Below are 22688 nucleotides of genomic sequence, written 5' to 3'. Positions count from 1 at the left end.
AGATTTCCCAATGTTGTTTCCCCCAGCTTTTCTAGATTCGGATGTATTTCTTCATATCGGTAGTTGTTGAAATTAATAGTTATTGAACAGCATGATCTGCTTCAACTTTATGTGGGATTTTGGGGTGGAAGGTAGTTATGCAGGTGATTCTTTACTCAGTGGATGCAGTTGTGGGCATGAGGGCTTCAGGAGTGCTTTTTTGTGAAAAACTTCTTCATGAACTTTAAATAAAGTTATCACATTCTCCTCCAGATTATAATACCATAAGAGATGTGGATGACTGAACAACTTGCACAGAATTTCAGATAATATATCTTAGTATTTAATGAATCAGTCTTCTCTGTGCCAGAAAATGCTTTCTGGAATTATAGAAAGATAACGAAAAAGGGTAGCCACAGGCTTAGAACAGAGTGCAACGTTTGAAAAAGTACTTAGGGGTCGTAACTAGAGTAAATTTTCTTCAAGGATGCTTATCCTGGACAGATAACTTGCTTTAATTAAGTACTGACAAATGGTCAAACTGCAGAAGTGACTCAGTCAAAACCCATATGTAGATCGGTAATCTTGTTGTAAGCCCATATCCCATAGGAGCCTGTAGGAATTTCTTATGAAAAATAACACTGCTGATGGGAGAACAGGCTAGTGCTTTGGTCCTGAAAAGGTTGTTTGGAATAATAATCATGCCCATAATTAGATACCTGGATAGCCAGTCCAATTTTGCAGTTCCTATGCAATCTGCAGTTTTAAGCCACAGAGCCATTCCAGAAATTTCTCACTCCAAACACACAATCTATTCGCCTGTCTCAAGGAAAACAGATATGATATTTGATCTTTATAAGTGTGTATGTAAATGCAGAATGATCAAATGCCAGGGGAAATGTAAGGTTTTGTAAGGCGGCGGGGGGGCATTGCCTTTCGGAAGCGTGCATGTCAGGCGGCCGTYCTTGGGATGAACAGATGTTTTTAAAGCAGAGTGGGATTAAGAATTCACTTGGGCATCATTAACATGATCTCAGCTGTAAAGGTTTTTGGATGAAATTTTGATTTCTTGCAGATTAAAGTAGGTTATATAGCAACTTTTACAATGTATGTAGAAATAAGCAGGTGATGTTTCTTCTGGAAGTGAAAATGCAGCAGTTCTATAGAAGCACTTAGGGTTAATTACTATCTGCCATTCTGTGCTAGATGGTAAAGGTTTGTGTTTATTTTAATGATTACATTTACAGGCTGCTATTTTTTATGTACAGGATTGTGGTAGTCAAAGCTTGCAGTAGGATATGTTTTAACCACAAAGAATTTCTTTTTATGCAAAACTAATGAAAACACTTTGCAAAAAAAAAAGATGTGAGAGGAGGGTATTTGTTGTGCTTTAATCTGCTGCAGTGATGACCTGGGGGCCTTGCTAGGACTGAGCTGATTGGGAAGGGAAGCAAAATGATGGGTAAAATGTGGACTCCTGATGTATGAAGTAGATACTGGTTGCAGTACCTTTCTTACTGCTAGGGTAGCCCTAAAGGACAGGCACCAAGTGGTTTGTGCAGAAGGGAGAGGGGAGTGAGGGGAATGAATTAGTAAACTAAATAGCTGTTTCCTAGCCTYGTATTGCTTACTGTGCATAAGGGCCATTGTAGCTCTTTTTACCTTCAGAACTTTCATTGTATTAAAAATGTAGATGTTGTAAGAAGCTCTGACAGTGGCTCGCGCAGCTTTAATGCTAGATAATTCTGTCCTCGCCAATTCTAGTTTGTTACCCACCTTACAGTGTAATGAAGATAAAACTTTGCATATGCTCGAAGTGAATTATATGCAAGTCTTGTGACCTGCATGTCAAGGCAATTTAACAGCCTTACAAGAAACTTATCACAGAAATTTTACGGTCTTTCTTTGGCTCACAAAAAGCTGATCTCTCTCATGCGTTCATGGCACTTCGCAGAAAAGGGCTTTGTTCTCACAGAGTTTTTGGCTTTTAAAGATGTACCAGCTTGGGCTGCATTTACAGGGAGCACAGCACAGGTCGCTGTATCCCCATTTCAGTGGCTTTTCCCTCCGTCTGTCGGACTCTGAAGGAAGATGTCAGCCCTGTCTGAGCATAGGTGCAAATTCAGTAAAAGTTCCTCTTTTTTTGACCATATTTCAGTAACTTGTGTCTCTTTCCTGTTTTTCTGTCAGCACTAGGAGCAAGGAGCGCCAGCAGCTCTGGTCACTAACTGGATCAGCTGTGGGGCTGCGGAGCTGCTGGGTGTGCTGTGCCTGGGACCTTTGCTGGGTGCCAGGGCGGACGAGGCTCTAACGAGCTCTGGGCTGGCACTGGGGCCTCGCGCCGCTGCCCTCTGCTGCGCAGAGCTTCGGAGACCGTTCAGAGCAGCATGGAACCTTTAACATATCTTCATTCTTAGCAATAAATAGATATCTTCATTCTTAGCAATAAATAAATAGATAAATAAAAGATTGTCCCAGATTTAAAATATATGTATATATATTTATAAAAAACATGGATAATAAACTACATTTAGAAAAAATAAAACTTCTGGAGTTGCAATAGATGGTTTTGTGAAAACATCAGCTCAACAGAAAACAGAGGAAAAATGCAATTCAGAAGTTAGGAATTGGGAATGGGATGGAAAACAAAACAGGACACATCAGTAAGTGCCTCTGTGTGTGTATATATATATATATGTATACATAGTCACATATATGTATGGTGCTTGTGCATCTGCGATGTGTGCAGCTGCGATGTGTGGAGTTCCCCCATCTGCAGCAGGACAGTGGAGAAGCAGAACAGGGGCCGTTAGGCTGGCAGGGATGGTGAAGGATTGGAGTCGTTTCTGCGAGAGGCTGAACATTTGGCTCTGGAAAAGAGATTACTGGGGAGAGCGAGATGGAGTGAAGTCCATAAAACTGAGCGTTCRGGGAGAACATGAAGAGGAAATGACTTGTCCTCGTCTCAGTATAGGAACTAGGAGGCATAGGAGTCATCAGCTGAAATTGCTGTAGGTCCATCTCAAAATCCAGTGATACAGCACATAGGTAAACAATGGAATTCCCTGCCATGGGAAAACACAGAGCCTGGAAAAGCACATCGTCCAAGTAGCGTTTGTTTGTGTTGTCTTAGGCACCCACTGTTGCTCCTCCATATTCTCAGTCTTTTTTTTCCTAGCCTGTGTATTCAGAACTAGGAATTTCTAATGCAAATGAAGATTGAAATCATTATTGACGTGATGTTGAGCACAGTCATCTAGGAGGCAGAAATTAGCCCAAGTTTTTTCCTTTTTTGTATGCCAATCCAAATAAATGGATGCAGTTTTCCATTACTCGGGGACGACATCATTGATGCTGCGTACGTTTTTCTGTCTGATTGATGGAAGTAATATTTGAAAGCTAGTAGCACTGCTATATGTGAGAGTGTTAAATATATCTTTTTTCTTAGGTCCGACCAGGGACTTCCTTGATCCAGGAAATATCAAGAAGCAGTTGTGAGAGTGTAAGGAAATGTTGAAAATTTTGAAGGAAGTAAAAATAAAAAATACGCTCTGTCAAAGATGTGAGGACTGTTGTTAGTATAAACAGTTCCAGTTGAGTGCCACATGGTCGGGGAAACCATTCCCAGCATCTTCTGGACTTAATAGTACTGTGTATTTATGTAGTTGCAGCGGCAAGAGCAAGTTCGTTTTTGCTGTAGCGTAGTAAATTCAGTACTGGAATGCTGAGCATGTGAGAACGAAGTCATAAGCTGCATTTTATTTCTCCACGCCTGATTTGGCTATTGAATTTCCTGTCCCACCGTGTGTTTTATTGGGGTAGAGGGGACCTGGCCAAGCCTGGTTCTGTACATGGGAGGGCACAAGTCCCCTCTGTCACATCTCTCCTTAGAAGAGAAGCGGTGTGAGAGAAACTGTTGGACTGAATAACCAGAGACAACACTAGGACAGACACACTTTATCTCTTTGATGCTTTTTTTATTAACCTTTACTAGCCCATACCTTTCAGGACATACTTGCACACGATTCCCTTTCCTTGGTTGCTTTATTTTTTCCATTGAAACAGGAATGGACCCTCTTCCCCTCCTCTCCTCCYGTTAAGTTTCTGGCCAGATAGAAACTATTGAATGTGCTGGTGAAACGGAATTTAAATCTGTATTTGAGAGGCTTCTTTTCGTTAAACTGCTGTACATCTAGATCCTCTAAATGTCATTTGGATTCCTAGAACTGTCAAAAGTAGCTTGTTTCTTCTTGCAGTTAGAAGCATATGTGGCAAAATGATTTTCAATTTTAAGGACAGAGAGGAAGGAAATAGTTATTGTGCAGGTAGCAAATCTCTAATTAATTGTGGGCTGCATGTGGATGTGACCACAGCGAATTTGTTAGAGGGCTGCAAATAGCATCAAAGATTTGTGAGCATCAGGTCTGTAGACTGCAGGAAACATTTGAAAGGCAAAGTAGGATCAAATATTTGGGTAAAAATAATGGTTATAACTAACCACAAATCAAGTGAGAGCCATTAGAATGCTGTTTGTGTCCTGTGGCTCAGTGTAACCTCTCAGCACTGCTGCTCTTGCTGGTAGCGCCGGGGAGGTTGGGCTGCAACCCCGAGGCGGCAGAGACGTGGAGACAGGACCGCGTGGGCGGCCGTCCCTGTGCTGCGCGGCCGCCRCAGGGTGTCCCTGTCTGAAGGGTTCCTCTCTGGCCCTGCAGCACAAGGACACAGCTCCTTGCTGCTGACACCCCCTTCGTTTTGTTTCCACAAGGGCATCTGCATCACTGAACTTGGCATTTTGGTGTTCTCCACAGTGTTTGGCTCCCGAGGTAAAAAGCTTAAAACACTGCCCGTGGAGTGTCAGTTGCTAGGCTGGCCTGTTAGAGTATCAGGAAGCAGATATGTTTTGACTCCCTCAGGAATCAGCACAGCTGAAAGCACTTCCTGGAAACCGGTGTCACTCTTCTGATTTGCAAATTACTCAGGTGAGTGAGGGGTAGTTTAGGAAGAATTTCACCAGGAGAGAGATGTGCTGACATGGAGTAGCTATTTATTACTCTCTAGCAGTCATAAAATCTTCCCAAACCTCCCATTTAATAATACCTGTCATAGCAAAAAAGATACAAAAAAAAAAAAAAAAAGAATGACCTCTGTCTAACTATAGGAGCTCAAAGTGTAAATTCATGAATGAAAGTTTAAGGTTTTAATAGCAGCTAAAGGATTTAAAGGCAGCCAGGCTTGGCAAAGGACTTGCTTGGAAAAAAACTGAGGTCCTCCCAGACTGGGGAGGAGACAAGTGCCACCTGAACGCATGGGGAGCCCCTGGCATCTACAGAACTGCTAAACCCACAGGCTGCTTATACAAATTGTGTTATTCCAGCAGGGGCTGTAGAAATATCTCCCACCTCCAAAGATTTGGAGTATTTCTCATCTGCTCTAGGCAGTGTCCCWTGGCTTTTGGAGGTTGGGAGGCCATTTTCCTCTAGCTAAACCAAGTATTTAGCAAGATTGAGCTGTTAGATCTCTGAACTGAAGTCCACCTGGTCTCCAGAAAAGGAGAGCAAAAGATGGGGAAAAAATCAGTTCAACAAATTTCTGTTGTGTTTGTTCTGTGTAATATTTTATTTTAGTTTGAAATACCTCCCAAACCAATAGAAATCTGTGGATTTAGCAGTACGTTTTAGGAAAATATTAGCAATAACAAAATAGCTCTGGGTATTATTAGCTCTAGGTTGAAGAGGCTAATTTGAAAAGGGAAGGAATACAAACTTTGCATTTAGTTGTAAGATGTGTTACATGGTTTTTGGTGGGGGGACTTCTTTACATTTTGATTTCAAAAGGTTTGTAAGCGCCACCTTGTGGACAAAGGTTTTTATCTTGTGGCTTGTTATAGACTATRCTATAATGTGGTAAGACAGTAAAATATAGTAACACTGAGATGAGAAGTAATTCAGTTATATTTGCTCTGAAGATTGCAGGATTTGGGGTTTTTTTTCTGCCATATTTTTCCACTATTGTTAATAGGTACTATGGGACTTAACTTCTTAACTAAGATCTGAGTTCTGTAGGAGAAATCTCTGAAGGCAAAAGAGCARTAACTTAAATGGCAGTGAATAAAACCTTCATAGAACAAGTGCCTCATATCAACCCATCTATGGAGGTTTTGAAGCGTGAAAGAAAATTGTAGGCTAAAAAAAAAAAAAAGGTAGAATGATTTGTTGAATTGACAGATACAATCACAGATGTCAGTCAATAGAACTTTTTGATAGGAACAAAATACCTGCATCTTGAGTCTGTTTTGATAACAGGTGAAGACAAAGATGTTATAGTGTGAAGTCTTTTTTTGATTTTTAAAAATTGCTTGTCTTATCATAAAATCTGACTTGAAGACTTTTGTATTTCTTCAGTGTCTATTGCTGGTCACTATCAGATCCTGAATGCTTAGTTATATGGATTGCAAGGTAGGTCCAAGCAAMATTTCTCTATTCTTAAATGGCAGGAAGTACTACAATAGCCAGACACTAGATCTTGTAATTAGAAAGTTTCCTGCTTTTTTGTTCTCAGTTACCTCTTCAGTTTACCTGTAATAGTCACCCAAAAGTCTTAACTCATATCCAGTGAAGTGTCCTCTCTGAGCCACACCTGATCTGGCAGCTGGGGGGTAAGTGTCTATCAGAGCTGCCATTGCCAGTCTGCTTCTAMATTTGTTGCACTCTACTTAAACTCGTGCAGATTGCACATCTGAGTAGCAAGACATGAGGTTGTGAAGACCTGAAAATACGAGGCTTGAGAACATCTGAGGGGTTAAAGGTGATCCATGATTTTGCCTGTGAGATATGGGGACTTTCCATGAACCTCTGCATTTCTCTCTAAAGCACTTCCTAACAGGAACTCTGTGGCAGGCATTGTGGTTTTGGGGTATAATACTCATTTGAGGTCTCAGATTTGAAAGCTCTTTGAGCTTCTCCTTTCCATCATTCCCAGAGCAGGCAAAATCATTTGTGTTTTTTTGTGAGGAACTTTGCTGTATAGAATTTTAGTGTTTCAGCATATATTCTCCTTGACACTGCCATGAAGTCAGTACTTCTGGCAAGAATCATTTGTTGAAATAGGGATAAAAAGATCGCCTGGAGCCAGGATATCAACCTAGTAGATGTTTCTACAAGGCAAATATATGTGCCTGTTCRAGAGCCCTAGTCTGGGGACTTAGCATATGTTCCCGGTAATGTTAAACAGTACGACCCTTCTTTTAGCAATGTAAAACCTTCAAGAACCCAAGAATCTTTTCAGTAATATAGAATCTTCAAGACCATTTCTTTATTAAACTCAGATTTTCGAACATTTCTGAATTAAGAGAAAAGAGAGCAGCATTTTGCCTGCACTTTGAAGGGAATGTTGGAGCCTGTGGGAGCAGTTAGAGTCTACCTTTATTTTCTTCTTTGTGTCACAGTCTATCAAGAGCTTCGGCACTCTGTAGACTTTGAGTGTCTGTTGTTGGCAGTGTTAGATAATGACACGCAGTAAAGCACAGATGACATCTCTGGCTCTGATTTTTCTCCTGCTTAAGGTGAATATTATAGCTGTGTGTGTTTTGTTTATCGTGATGCAGCAAGCTTCCACCTCCCTAGAGCACCGTTCCTGTGCTTCCTGCAGCTTCCTCGCCTCTCCGGAGAGCAAGCCTCGCTCCGAGCAGGAGATGCCTCTTTCCCTTGGCTGCAAACTGAGCAGTGGGGAGCTTTGGCAGCAGCAATGGGAATGCTGTTTTGGTTGCTCTTCCCGACAGCCTGAGGGAGCAGCAAGGGCAGACCAGTCCCGGGCCTGAGGGTCCCTGCGGGGCAGGGCAGGGCAGGTCGACACAGTGGCCTCGCCTGCGAGGCTGCAGGGTGTTCACATGTGGTCCTCTCATCATCTGCAGCGTGGGCTCCCTGACCAAACCACGTGTCCTGGGTTATTGTTCACTACTGTTGGCTTTAACTGGAACTGAACCTAAGCAGCTTCAGCCTCAGAGCTTGAAACCTGAAATGAGCCAAAAAATAATCTGACTTCATGATTCTCTGGTGAGTTGTCTTTTACTGTTTGGCTTCCCAAGACTTTATCCAAGGCAGTTTTCTCCCCTTATTTTAACGTTAGCATGTTTTCAGGTGCAGTGGAATAGGCCAGATTCCCCACCTCGTGCTGTTCTCATTGAAAGCCTTCCTGTCTTCCACCATGGTGCTTTGCAATGGCTGTTAAATGACACTGATATTTACTGTGTTGCATTTGGCACTAATAAACCTTGTCGTGAGATTATGGGGGGGGGGGGTTGATTCAAAACTGTTCTTTATGTTAAGACAGCTCTAAAGAAAATGRCCTTTTCTGAAGTTTGTGTGCAAAAATGCTAAGCAAACGTGAGCTGTATCTGTGCTTCCTCTGAATAGTGTTACTTGTGGATAGGTAACAAATAGTGATAGACCAGCAAGGTTCAGCTTCTCATCTCCTGCCTCATTAAAGGTTGATGTATTGTTTGCTAAATTCTTTTAAAATGTATATCAGTTTCTTAGAGACTACTAACATAAATCCTGTAATTGTCTTTGTGTGAGAGAAAATTGAAAAGAGAATGAAGAAATGAGTTACTGTTCAGTTTGGTCTTGGGAATATACCTGCAGATTTTTGTTTCAGAAATAGCAAACAGGTTCTCTCAAGCAGATGAGAGAATAAAATCTCTAAAAATGTGCGTAAATTGTCTCGGACACACCAAGGTCATTAACTTGTGAGGCAGAAACGCAGTCTTGGTTCTTCAAAGCTGTGAAGATACAACCTAACCAAGACAGCTGGGAGAATGCCCAGAAATCCAGATATTTACGGCCTAACCTGAAGCCTTTGTCAAGGACAGTGTTGCTGAGGATAAGCAAAAAATAATGTTTGCAAGCGTGAATCAAACCTGTTAGGCAGCTTGGGGTTGATGAAATGAATCTCTGGCTCTGCTTCCAAAAGCAACGATGAGTYCTAGCGGCCACCGCATAAAAGGGATTGAGGTGCCTTGTGAGGCAGCCACCAAGTACAAAGGTTCGTGTTGGAGCTTTTCTTCTTCACACGGCTGACTTTTCCTGGTTGTCCTGGTGAACTGAGGTTTGTTTAATGTAAGATAAAGTTTGAAGACTGAAGAATAGGATCATAAACTGACTGCAGCATGAAGGTCACAGAAACTTCTTGGAGTCCAGCACCTTCACGAGGCCAAGGCCGAGGGCCATCCCCGCCACAGCCCTGCGCCTGCACTCCTTGGGCTACCACGAGTCTCCCGATTGTAAATGGAAAATCCTCCATGTTTAGCAAGAGCTGTAAGGTAAACTGTGTTTTCAGCAAGCTGTTCCTGGTGAGTTGAGCAAAATGAAGTACCTTTCTGCAATACCTTTTATAGAATGACATTTCACCGGCATTGGGTGCTAGAACTAATACGGGTTTTCACGCACATGTCTAGATCGAGCTCCCGCTGATTTCAAAGGGAGTCTTTCCATTGATTTCAATGGGATTTGGATGGAGAGCAGCTAATGTAACACAAATGTGTTTTTCCACAAAGTGTATATTGTTGGACAATCTTTGGAATATCTGGGCTCTAACCAAAAATCAGGCCTGCGTTGTTCGTGCAGATAGACTCTGTGTATAAAACACAGGGCAATTAGAAGAGATCCATAAGAAAATATTCCTGCTAACCCCTTGAAGGCTCCCTGCCTGTTTAATGGCCTATCATCAAGTTCACCCAGCTAAGTGTGCCTAAGCAAGGCCTATTACACGAAGGTATCTTCATGTAAGCATCTTTCAGCACCAAAGTCCTGCCAGTGAGCTCAGGCAGATTTGGACACTACCTGCAATATGCTGGTATGAATTTAGTATGAAATGCCAAAGTTTGGAGCTGAGGAACTTTGTGTTACAGCTGACCATCCCCATGTGGTTTTCAGTTGGGAAGGTGAGAGAGGAATCCGTTCAAGGACTAAGGAGAAAAAGGTGAGGGATGGGACACTTTCCAAATATAGATTGGAGAAGACTGTGGTGATGTGGTCACTTCTGAGTGAGATATTCACAGAGTGCCACCAAAYTCGTATCACAGATGTCTAGTAATTCAGCAGGCTCTGTGCATTGTAACAGCAAGTGTCTGGTGTGAAGGTGGCCCTTCAATAATGATAATATATAGAAAGTGATTTTTAGGTAATTAGTAATATTTCTGATTTTTAATTATCAGCAGTTGGTGCTTTGTAACATTCCAACAACTTTTTATTTTAAAGAGCTCTACATTTCTCACACTACATTAATCAAAATTTCCTGCCCTGAGATTTTTTGATTCTAAATGACAATCTCATTGCCGGCACATGAGAGCCTCCGAAAGGACTGAGGGCTGTTTTGCATCAGTTCCACCCAAGGAACACACCCAGTCAGTGTGCACACTAAACATTTAAGCTGTATGTGGATGTTAAACTATATGTGAAGCAGAGCTCTTTGTTTAAAGAAACTAAGCTTAGTTCTTGGACTTTGATTATAGATCTGAGAGAATAGAAGAGGCAGTATTTCCCAAAGGCAATGAATAACAAAATTCAATTGTGGCAACGCAATAAAAGCCGTTATGGCACATGTCCCTAGCATCATGGAAGAGTGGACATTGAACGTGTCAAGTTGTTGAATTCAGTCATTTTAATTTCCTATGTTTSTGGACTTTCCAAATAATGTCTGCTTAAAAATTTACAGCACCTCTAAGTAATAGCAGAAGGCTGTTAACTAGAAATTAAAGTGAAGCTAACAACAAAAAAGACATGAATGTGCACTGAATGAAATGCACAAAGTAAACAGTGTATTTGACAAAAGTAAATTGATTTAAAGTAACTGATCTAAAAATAGTTTTAGCAATCTGCTCAGGCATAATTGGTTTAGAATTAAAGGAGAGAATGAACCCTTGTTCTAAAAATGCTATTGCACATAGGAAATCAGAATTGTATTACATTGCCCTCCAGTCAATGAGGATGAACAAATATTAGAAAAGTATTTTCACACATAACAAACTGTAGCTTAATTACTCTGTGCTCTTGATTTTTTTACAGTTTTTCTTTTTTATCTTCCTCTCCTTCACTCCAGTTGTCTCTCTGAACAATGTGATTAGGTTTACAGTCCATTTGAATGGAGGAACTGGAGTATTTTCTGTACACACAAATGACTCCGCATGTGTTCAGAAACACCAAGCTTTGGTCGCTACATCATCCTCTGTTCTGTATCTGTTGGCAGGTCTTATAGATTCTGGTGAGCTTGATGTGAAGTGTATATAGCATATTCTGAATTTTGAAAACTAGAAGAGCTTGCTAGAAAGTATTTATTAAAAACTCTTTTTGTAGTTTATAGTAGACATTTATATTGTTCATCTCATTCTCAGAAGTCAACAATACTAGCCTATTAAAAGGGCATTATAAATGAAGTGCAGCTGAACTGAAGCGTCACTCCTGCAGGAAGCTGCTCTGTGATTGGAATTTAGTTAAATCATTTGATGCACAAACCAAGAAGGAATTAGTCTCACATTCCCACAGCTGCATTGGCTCTACAGTGCTACAGAAAATGAGACTTGATTTTTTTTTTTTTTCTGGTTTCTGCATCAACAGGATTTTTTAAACATTGTTCCACTTGCAAAACAGTTATCTTCAGGAGGGACACGTCAATAGCAGCTTAAGTTTAGAGGCAGGAAGCCAAGTAAGAATAGAGGTGTAATGGAGGCAGCACACTGGGATTCATGTCCGGATGGAACTCCGGGATCTGTTACAGACTGTCTCTGTGACTGCAGGTAGCCCCTATAATCTTGTCAGCCCACATGTGAGAAGCAAGGCTGCTTGGACTCTCCTCCTGTCTTTGTCCTTGGCTCTCGAGCAGCTCAGTCATAGCCACTGTGTGGGGAGCTTGTCCCGAGCCAGGGCTGTCCTGAGTCAGGGCATCCTTACCTGTCGGTGTAGGGTTTTCCATGGAGGGCTTCCATCCAAGCGCTTCCTGGCGCCCAGCAGGCTGCGGAATGTGGTGCCCCAGCCCCTGTGGCACTGAGTGCCCCAGCCATGCAGTTCTGTGCAGGGTTGTGGAGAACGACTTTCCCCAGTGCCTGTGCACACCAGGCCTGCAATAGTGAGCTCCAGCTCGGGCATTTTTTTGCACTTCATACAAATAAAGCCTTCTTTATTATTATTATTCTGAGGAATAAAAAGCTTCTAATTACAGGTAGCTACTTACCTGCTTTCTAGTAACTTCTAATAATGCTGTCAGATGCAAGGTATTGTATGCATCTGCTTCTGGTGTTAGCATTGTTCCTTGTTTGGTTCTTTGTATGCTCTCTAGCTGCCTGCCCTTCCAGCTRCTTTTGCACATGCACAACTTCCTGCTATCTCCAGGCGATTCTTAGGCCATAGCCAACATGAAAACTTTGGGACATCAAATCTTGGCTTGCTAGCGGAATGTTTTCTGTGTTGTTGCAAAACAGAAGCTGATTTATCTTCTAGATAAGTAGCTTTTAAATTAAACTATTACAAAAATATACAGCAGCTTTGTTTTTATAAAAATAGAATTATATTCCTCATAACTGCTGAAATCTGTAGTTTAGAGAGTCTCTACTTTTGGGAAGCCATTTTACATATTTTAAAAACTGTTACTTTGCCCAAGTGTCTTGAGGGCAACACTCATGTTTTGCTCTGTGAATTCAGTTCGGTGCAGTGCAATTCTTGTTGAATTACCAAGGTAACATTTTCCATTGTTTGTCTGGAARGAGACACAATCTGAGGACTGCGTATATGGAGAGGTACCTGACACAGCAAACGAAGCTCCAGCTGCTGCAGAAGGCTGGCTAGTAAGCAGGGAACTGTTTCTTCAGGTTTCTGTGAAGAAGGTTCAAATTGACACTCTAATGGAGTCATGAACAGTGCAGATCAGGGATTAGTTAGAAAGTTCAGGATATAGCATTCAACAGAAAAGACCAAGAATATTTGTTTAATTTTCATGTTTAGGTTTTTGGCACCTTTCAACTGTACCCTAACTGGCTGTAATTTTCCCTTATATGTTAATCTTAGCTTCTCTTTTTTTTTTCAACTAAATTGTCACTATATGTATAGCTTATTATAAGATCTTTCCTGACTCTCTGCTTTGCTTTGATTGTAGATTTTGGGATAGAGCTGAACTTATATTTTCAGGAGATTTTTTAGAGATTAGATAAAAGACAAATTAAATATTGAAAACATTTGCAAATTTTCCGCCCATTTTATAATTGTTTTTCTCCTGTCCTTCTCAGAGAAGCTTTAGTTTATTCCATTTATTTTGAAAGGAGAAATTAGGTAAGTGTCAAAATCTTTTCATCTACGGATATTACGCATGTGACCTGGGGACCTTTTACAAGAGGGGAAACCTGAGAAGTCAGTTCCTGCTGGCACTACTCGGGCTTGCTGAACTTCAGTTTCTCTAACAACTACATTAAGACAATGAAGCACTAAATTGTTGGCCTAGCAGTCAGCACAATCTGAAAAGAACCTTAAAAGATTCTGTGCAAAGTTAATCACTAGAGTAACTCCATGGGGAAATTGATATGATGTTAGAGTAAATAATCTACTCTTGCGTGCTTTATTTGATAAAAAGTGAAAGTGCTAGAAGTACTCCGTATTTCTTTTTCTGTACTAATCAAAAAAGGAGAACAGCAGAAAAATAATGGAGAAAACAAGAAATGTGGGAGAAGTGAGGATGTTGGAAGGTGTGTTGGAATCGATTTTCCCATGCTGTTTGTGAGGCAGGGCCTCCTCAACAATGTCAAATGAGGAAGACTGCTGAATAAGCAGCCGTTGCGGAACTTAGCACTCCTGTTCTTTTACCTTTTATTATCTCTCACTCATTTCCTATAGTAGGGAAAGAAGCCAAGTTCTATGGCTTGTAGTGCAGATATGCTAGAAAAAGGTTCATTTTAGGGCAGATAAATAGCTCTGTGTGTGTGTGTGTATATATATACGTATATATGTATATATCAGTGGCTGGTTTCCCTGCCACTAACTAAGAATGTGACACACAGCCCTTGTTTGCTGCCTTTGAATGCATTTAGAGATGTCTTACTCTCTGTAAGCTGCACAGTTGCCATCCACATTTCTGTTCAGTTTTAAGTAATGCCTTATACAGACTAATTTCTTTCAATTTGTAGCCATTAGCAATACAAATGAACTTAGGTTCAAGTGCTTGATAAAAAAGCTATGGTAAATTTTAACAAAGGAACATGCAGACACRCTAACAGGATTCCTTTAAAATAAAATCAGTCTGTTTTCAACACTAAGTAAATTGGCAAGACATTTGTGCTCAAATCATTAATCTTGCATGTGATGGTGATACTTCTTGGATTACCCATTTGCTTTGGTGTGTTTATGTCTCCATATACAGATTCCTTAATCTACCATGTAAACCCAAGCATGTTTTTAATGTAAACCACAGAGCATTTTTACTTCCACTAAAGTACTTGGGTTAGCACAAGGCAAAGAGTCTGAAATTGGCCGGCTTAAGATTTGAAAGACATTACTTATTTGTTCATTAAAATGCAGCTAAAATTTAATCCTTAGAATTAGATCCAGTATTTTTTGCGAAGTACTGTCTCTTAGTATATAATCTCTTAGTGTATGATGATTCATGCAATCATGTTTCTCTCTAGGAAGCACATGGTATTAAACAGCTTAAATCTAAATATATCTAAAATATTATCTTTTAATAATCTGATACATTATAGTAGGATGAGAAAGATAACTTTAACTTCTAATTAAAATATGCAAAGGCATCAGCCCATAAAGCTCTTTCTTAACCGTCTTTGTATTTCATGGTTTTCACTGGAATCGCTATCCAAGGGCTTTGCACTACTTCCAAGTATGAACAGCAATTCAAGAAAGGAGGTATGAGCAGTCGAGATGCTCTTCACATCCTATCATCCTGTAAGACTCGACTACCAACTATTTTGCAACACAGACAGAAGATGAAATAACAGCAAAGTAAAGCGGTTATCTCTTGTAGTTAATTTCTAGAAATCACCTGCAATGCTAATCAATAGTCTCAGTACTTGTGGTTATTTTGTAGTGCAGCAGGAAGAGTTCAGAGTTTTGTTGGCTGAATCACTGATCCCGAGCTGGGGTAGTTGCAGTACTGTCCTCTGAGTGCAACAGCAAATACCATGTGCAGTGGYTTGTAGGACAGTAGCGTGTAAAATAGCGATAGCCTCAGCAATTAGTAGTGTGGTGATTAGCATTTCTTGATACTGTAACTGCAGGTTTTACTTTTTTTCTGCAGCTGCCCAATCCACCTCTGGTACTCCTTTGCTTCCCATTTAGCTTCCATAGCCATGTTTTCGGTGATGCACCTTGCGAAGTGACTCCTCCTGCATCCCCCTGGGCTGCTTGGTGCTCCTGAGTGTAACTGCCCTCGCCATTTTGTGCCAGCCATCCGGCCCTACCTCCGCCATTTTGTATCAGCCRTCTGCAACTGTCCCCGCCATTTTGTACCAGCCATCCGCAACTGGCCCCACCATTTCGTTAGAATTTTTCAGTTATGTTTGAGTATAACTTAAATGTTTTTTGTCTGTCTTGTAACATCTTGAATACACAGGCTACTTATTGTAAGTAATAAATTACCTACTGTAATGCAACTTTTCAGCCTATTAACTGTCAGTATAGCTGATTTTTGAGGGCTGTTGACATACTGCAACTCTTACCTGTTCTTTCCTCCCTCGTAATATTATGCAGCTAAAACAACGAAAGCAAACTATTGTTACGGTGCATTATTTATGCCATTTTACCACATAGATCGGAGTTCTTAGTAGAATCATTTAGTACTGAAATTATAACATCTGTTTTCCATTTCAAGAATCAGCACTTCATCTCTTCACATGCCTGGCACCAGCCCCATTTTATTGTATACATAATCCTAAAGCCCTATTAAGTCCCCCACTGAATATTTCATCCAGATTGTCCCTTGTTTCTCCTGGGATTTCATTTAAATTAATTTTGGCATACAGTTGGTTGTAATTCTTGACCAGTGTCTTTCGTGCTAACCTGTAACTTAAAAAGGTTTTGTGAACCATAATGCAAAAATATTTGAACAACATGCAAGATGCTTGGTTTATAGTACTAAAATTTGAAGGCAGAAATACTTCTAAGAAATGATTAAAAAAAAAAAAAAGTAAAAGAAATCGTTTTAACAGAGCAGAGATGTTCTAAACCACCTTTTATTGATAGCCAAAGAACAGCCTGCAGTGGTCCTGTCCAAAAAGTGGTCATGACTGCCATATCAAGTGAGAAATCCTCTTTTATGGGCAGGATGCTCACTCATCTTGTGCACAGTCCTGATATTTTTACATCTATAGTAGCCACATTGTGTGTAGTTTGTGACATCTGCTTTTGGATTCCTGAAATATCTTTTACATGATGAAAACTGGTACTATGAATTCTTTATTGACAGAGGCCTTCTTTGGGATAGAGGAGAGGCTGCTAAATTGGATGTCAGAGCATTGGGCCCCACTTTCTGTCTCAGCTCTAGAACTACACAAGGAGACTGGATCTGAGATTTCAGACCTGTCAACTTACCTAGCAAAACTTCTGATCATTATGTCCTTTGACATAGTTAAGATCGATCCATGCTCCCACAGCAAATATTGGAAGGAACATGCCATGTAGATTCCAGTTTTGCATCACTTCTTTACCTTTTTCTTGCTGCTATATCAGTGATATGATATAAGGGTCTTTGCTGTGTGTGCACATGCTTAAATATAAYGGCACCACCACTTGAGACAGATTAAAGTTGGTTCCTGTTTTTGATATTTGATACTCAAGTAGCAAGGTGGTACTTCTTAAATTTGTAGTCATTACTTAGAAAAAAACACAAAATATTGGACGACGTGTTTAATACAGTTGCATTTTTTGTACCTTTTTTATTAATTTTCATGTATTCTCTTTACCAACCTAGTTCTTGCAAGATTAGTTGTAGCATTCCAAAGTTCTGAACAACTTCAAACTGCTGTTTAAAAGCAGAAAAAAACAGAAGCAGTTTACCAGAGAGGTGTTTCTTTCCTGAAATTACCCTGGGGCAGGGCCTGGTATGTATCAAGTACAGAGCCTGGGCTAGTGACTGGCATCAGATCCAGCATTTCATGACCTATCAGTGCTATCTACAGCTAGAAGAGAGATTCCCATTCACCAACTGGACAGAGACTTGCTCTATGACTATCATTGCCAGGTTTGGAAATATTAAGAGAATATGCAATATCTTTTTTTATAGGCCTGCCCAAACAGAATTAAGGAATTGTAAATGTTTTCCAGAACATACTAGTTACAAATGGCCTCTTCATCTATAAAGTCTGCCATTACAGAGACATCTCAACAAAAAAAACAATATAAAATTTGAACTTTCCTTTGTAAAATTGTAGTCTGTTAGTAAATACCTGTTCTATAGGTATGTAAAATGTGTATCTGGGTGCCCCATAGTGATGCTGCGTTGTATTTTATGCAATGAGTAAAACTCTCTTTTCTACTCGGCTGGAAGGAAGGAAAATATATTAATGTTTATGGGACTCAATAGTGATGTAGAAGACCAGTAAACATCTATGCTAGCAATTCAAATCATATAGCACCTCGTATTTGAAAGGATTTCCTCCATAAAAGAATTGCTGGCAGTGGAAACTTCCTGGAAGATGCTCAGTAACACTGGAGGATTCTAAGCACCACCACATTTCTGWCTGAAAAATATGGCAGGGAAGTGTGAATCCTCTTAACAAAATACCTTGTGAGAAGGAGTCCGGAGATTAAACAGTATGTGGTCAAAGCTGTCTTAAATTTAGGTAACTTCTTTTTTTTTTCAGATTGTTTTAGGGGAATCTAAAATTATACAGTATGATTTGGTTTAGTGACACTTGGTGATAATCACCATCCTTGTGATAATCACCATCCTTAAACAAAGGTTCAGCACCACTAGTAAGTATTGTTATTACTAAGTTAATCCATATAAATAAGCTAATAGATGTAGTAACTTGTAAGTTAGTATACAAAACCTGTAGTACACTACTTAGTAAGTTTTCTTACACTTTCATTAAGTAAAATGCATTTAATGACAAAACATGAAAATAAGATTCACGCATAACGTTGTGTTTCTGCCACACAGTGCAGATGCAAGACATTAAACCAAATGTTTCTGTCTGTATCCTGAATCCTTCCAAAATGATGCCCCAATCTGCTCCCTCTAGGTCTAGTAGGTTGGAACAGGTTTTAGTTATCAGCCTCTCCCACCATCAGCATCCAAGTGCTTGGTAGTGCTTGTCCCCTTGCTTCATGAGTGCAAACAGGCATCAGTGTGAAGCCTCACAAGCCCTGGCAGTAAGAAGTTAGATGTTTTATCTGTGTTTTTTGGATAGTCATAAGAAAGATGTCGAGTATTAAATATTTATATTGGATCTAAGCAGAATCTGGCTTGCAGTTTAGAACATTTTTCGCAGCAAGGGACAAGCRTTAGTACTGGGATAGTAAAGAAACAGAATGACGCCCGGGCTCAACACACTCCCCATGCTGTAAATTGGTAGTATTAGAAAGTTCTTTTTACTTGAATTTTTGCTTCCACGAGAGACTATAAAAAATTATTAGCTTTTTTTAGCCAGTATTTTGCAAATATTTTGTCCATAATTTAATGTAAACACTTTACATTTCAGAGAAAATGTGAAAGTTTCTGTTCTACTGCTCCATGTAATGGTGCACTCCTACCTGAATGAAAATAAGAAGTTATTTTTGCCTGCATGTTTCTGACCCACTATTTCAAATAGGGAATTAATCATACAAGTAGGGGATGGGTATTTATAAAAAATGATATTTAAAGTCTGTAAATAGTAAACAGCAATGTAACAAAGAGAAATGTTTTCTGCAAAAGAATTAATGTCTGCTATGTTTGCCCTTTTAAAGTACAATGAGTTTCTCTTTTTCTCTGTTTTCGCGGTTGTTTTTAGCTGTCTTGTYTGGAGTGGTGTTACAAAGTGGGCCAAAATGACGTGCCACCTTCTTATGTCCTATAAACAGAGGATAACTAGAATTCAAACACRGTATAGATACTTTTTAAAGGCACTTTATATGGGAGAAAGCTCTGTACTCATTCCTGGAGAAAATTTAAAAGACAATTTATGTATAAAATATTTGTATCCAAACTGAAAGTCTGTTTTGGATTCATAGCAAAGTCACAGCTGTGTTTCACCCTTTTGTGACCAACAGTTATAGCATTTGTGTTAAGAGATACTTGGCTTTAAGATGAGAAGAGTGAGATCAGGAATGATAAATGCACTAGTGATTTCTACTGTGTTCTTGTGTTTTTAGTTATAATATTGCGGAGTTTGACATAGATTGCTTTTAGGTGCAAAACCCGTAGATTAACTTGAATCCCCGACGTCTGTGTGTGTGTATATATATTCTCTGGTGTGGGTATTTTTTATTGCTTTATTGCATGTAGAGGAACAAAGGAAGAAATTGTTGATACTTCATAAAATCTTTGCAGGTTTTATGTTCTCTGAAAGTCACGCTGTCCTCAGTTTGTTATGCCTGAAATTTTGCAGTTGTAATATGTTGGCAAAAAAATGTGTTTTATTTTGCAGAGCATTGGCTGCGATGACTATCTGGGTTCAGACAAAGTGGTTGACAAGTGTGGAATATGTGGAGGAGACAACACTGCTTGCAAAGTTGTGTCTGGAGTTTTCAAACACACACTAACTAATCTTGGCTACCACAAGATAGTGGAAATTCCTGAAGGAGCTACTAAAATCAACATCACAGAGATGTACAAGAGCAACAACTATTTGGGTAAGTTGTATCTCAGTGAACACATTCTTTGTGATACAGTGCAATGTGGGCCCAGGTAAGCTACTCTCTGAGCAGGGTAGAATAGATGTCAAGAGGAAAAAAAATAATTAGGATTTTGATCAAAACTAACTCTCAGTTTGTAATTCTGGTTTGATCTGGTAGAAAAGACTTGTCACGTTGTTAATATTGTCAGAAAGAGAATCTGGCAAAGGAGCATACTGGGTTATGTGAAGTATGTTGAGCTTACTGGGGCAGAAAAGAGGACTGTCTGATTGCCTAAAACATAAGTGCTTTTAACGTGGAAGTGCATACCACAGTTGTGCTGAGGTGAAATGATATTGGGATGGTGTTTTCATGGTATGAGATCATTTATTCAGTTTATTCTCAAACAGGTTCTTAATTTAAAAGACCAGAGAATCCTGGGGCATTTCTATTAGCTTTTTAGCATGTGGGGTATAATTTTAGAGCTGTGTAGTGTCCTGCCCATTAGAGTCAACGTGGAACTTTCTACATATGTATCTTTGTCTTGTGTGCATTGTGAATGATTCCATTCACTCCTTTCACCTGCAGAGCCCCTAGTTCCATGGTTTGCCTACATTTGTGATTCCCTCTTGGACCCAATTTTGCTGAGGGATCGGGAGAAAAAACTGTTTYTTAGGCTTTATAGATTTCTGCCTTTAATTGCTGTCTATTTATTTGTCCGTCCTTAGACCTCTCCTAAGAATTACCATAGCGAATTCTAATAATGGATCAGCATGAGGCGTTTTTTTCTTTGGCTCCATGTTCTTACTCCTAGAGCTGCTGCACTGAAAGTTGCAAATCTCAGTCCAGATCTCTGGACCTCCTGTAGGGTGATGTCATCATCAAATCTGATTTGTCCTAGTTCCTTCCAAAAATATTAATGAGCTATTTATATGTACCAGTATTCATCAGCACTAGCTGCTTTTGTCATGAAAGGAAATAATTATTTTATCTAAAGTACTCTTGTAGATACTGTGTGTTTGGTGGGAAATGGATGGAATACAGTTTGCTTGGCAAGCCAGTGTAAGTTGTCACATCGCAAATTTTATAAAATCATGAATCTGAAGAGTTTTTCTTCTCAGATTTACAAGTCAACTTATTAAAACAGGTAATAGGGAAATTCCCTTAGCTGTAATAAACTGTCCTGAGCCATGTGAACATTTTTGGAATGGGCAGGGATGGAAAAATAGTAACCTTTTTACGTGAAAATAGTGTTGGCATGTATGCAAAAGTGGGAGGCTTTCTCTTTCCCATGCTCCTCCTTATCCCCAGAGTTTATTCTGTCATCCCTGCTTTCAGTTTAAACCTGTTGCTATAGATTTAGTCTGCTAAATCTACCAACACCCACCCCTGTTAAGAATTCTTAGGGCTGCAGTCCCATTTAAAAGGACCTCCAGCCATTATTTATACTGTAACATTATCAGATTGGCTTATCGAGGCAGGTATAATTGCATGAGCGCAGAAAAGAAAGTGTTCTAAAGATAAGAAAATTAAAACTAGAAGAAGATTTCTTGGCAATTTCTTGTCCAAGTTCAGTGGTATTTGGAAAGATGTTTTCCAGTGTAATTAATGGCCACAGGTTTCTCACAGATAGCACAGCATTCAAAATCTGCATTTGAGCAAATTATTATAGACTATGTAAACCTCATAAAGCTGGGAGACTTGAAAACTCAGATCTCTGAAATTTACAGATTWCTCTAAATTTCTAAAAACCAACAAAACCATTGAACCTTTTTTTTTTAAAAAAAAAAAAAGCGAAAAATCTTAAATCTATRTTTATGCTGCAGGAGCAGCAGCAACAGCAAAGTAACCACCAGCAGATACTTTAAGTGTATGTTTGAGTGCTTTGCTAAGCTAAACCTTCRGATCCCTGTTCTATCCAATTGCAGTCATCACAGCTGCTTGTGAGCAACATTCCTCTCATAAAGTATTTAGGATTTCTTGCTTTCAGGTTGCCCGATTTTTGGTTTCTTTAGTGTAAAATCATGTACCAGCTCAGAATCACTAGAAGTGTCTCAGTAAGATGTCAGCAGACCTTGCTGGGGCGCTGCCTAGTCAGCTCCTCTCAGGTGAGCATCCAAGCTCCGTGTGGATTTAGAGAGCTCCACCGCTTCTCACTAATCATAGACCCAGTCCAGAATGGGTGTTTTTTCAGTATTTTCTGTAAAATCAATAGGTGCTGGAAAGAGGCAAGAATATGAGATTTCCTCCTCAAAGACATTCAGACTCAACTAGAAGCCATCAAAGCATCCAAGTGTTTGAATGCCAGGGAGAGCCTAGCGCCTAAAGGCTTTCACAAGATGTGACTTCTTTCCGTTATAAAACATTTCTGAAAACAATGTGAGCTTTTTATTTAATTTTAAAAACAAAAGCAAAATAAATCCAGGGCTAAAGAACTGAGGTGAGACTGCTTCACATGAAGTGTCATAGGACAGGAAGCAGTGTAAAATCCAGTGCTAACACTCCTGGAGCTGTAAAGGGAATTGACCGTACCACCTGGTGTAGTAATATTTGAAGTGTTTGCAAGTTGGGCCCATATTGAATGTTACGAATTCAGTGTACATTTACAGAATGACAGAATGGTTGAGATTGGAAGGGAGCTCTAGAGATCATCTAGTCCAACCCCGCTGCTCAAGCAGGGTAGTGCCTGTGTAAGYTACCAAGGAGAAAAAATATGTCACCATTTTTTTTCTAATGCAAGAACAAGGTTAAAGCCTAATAGGAAACAGTGTGCTAAGAGAGAAAAGTGCAGTATCTTCTGTGTTTCTAAAACATCCGTGCTCATGCTCACTCACACACACATGCACACACACATTTACATATCCTTTAAATTATTATCCTTCTAATAGTTTCAAAATGATTTTCTGC

General features: G+C 39.7%; 1 protein-coding gene across 1 annotated transcript in view; it reads left to right on the top strand.

The window, feature by feature from the left end:
• THSD4 (thrombospondin type 1 domain containing 4) overlaps positions 1 to 22688 on the top strand; it is a 98150-nt gene that overhangs the window by 31987 nt on the left and 43475 nt on the right. Inside the window, exon 2 of the mRNA XM_026053008.1 lies at positions 19595 to 19799. Within this exon, the coding sequence (XP_025908793.1) occupies positions 19595 to 19799 (205 nt within the window). The remainder of the gene's footprint in view (positions 1 to 19594; positions 19800 to 22688) is intronic.

This window comes from Nothoprocta perdicaria, unplaced genomic scaffold, assembly GCF_003342845.1.
Source record: "Nothoprocta perdicaria isolate Ctin4 unplaced genomic scaffold, notPer1 scaffold_113, whole genome shotgun sequence".
Classification (NCBI taxonomy): domain Eukaryota; kingdom Metazoa; phylum Chordata; class Aves; order Tinamiformes; family Tinamidae; genus Nothoprocta; species Nothoprocta perdicaria.
This window is presented reverse-complemented; position numbering and strand designations above follow the sequence as displayed.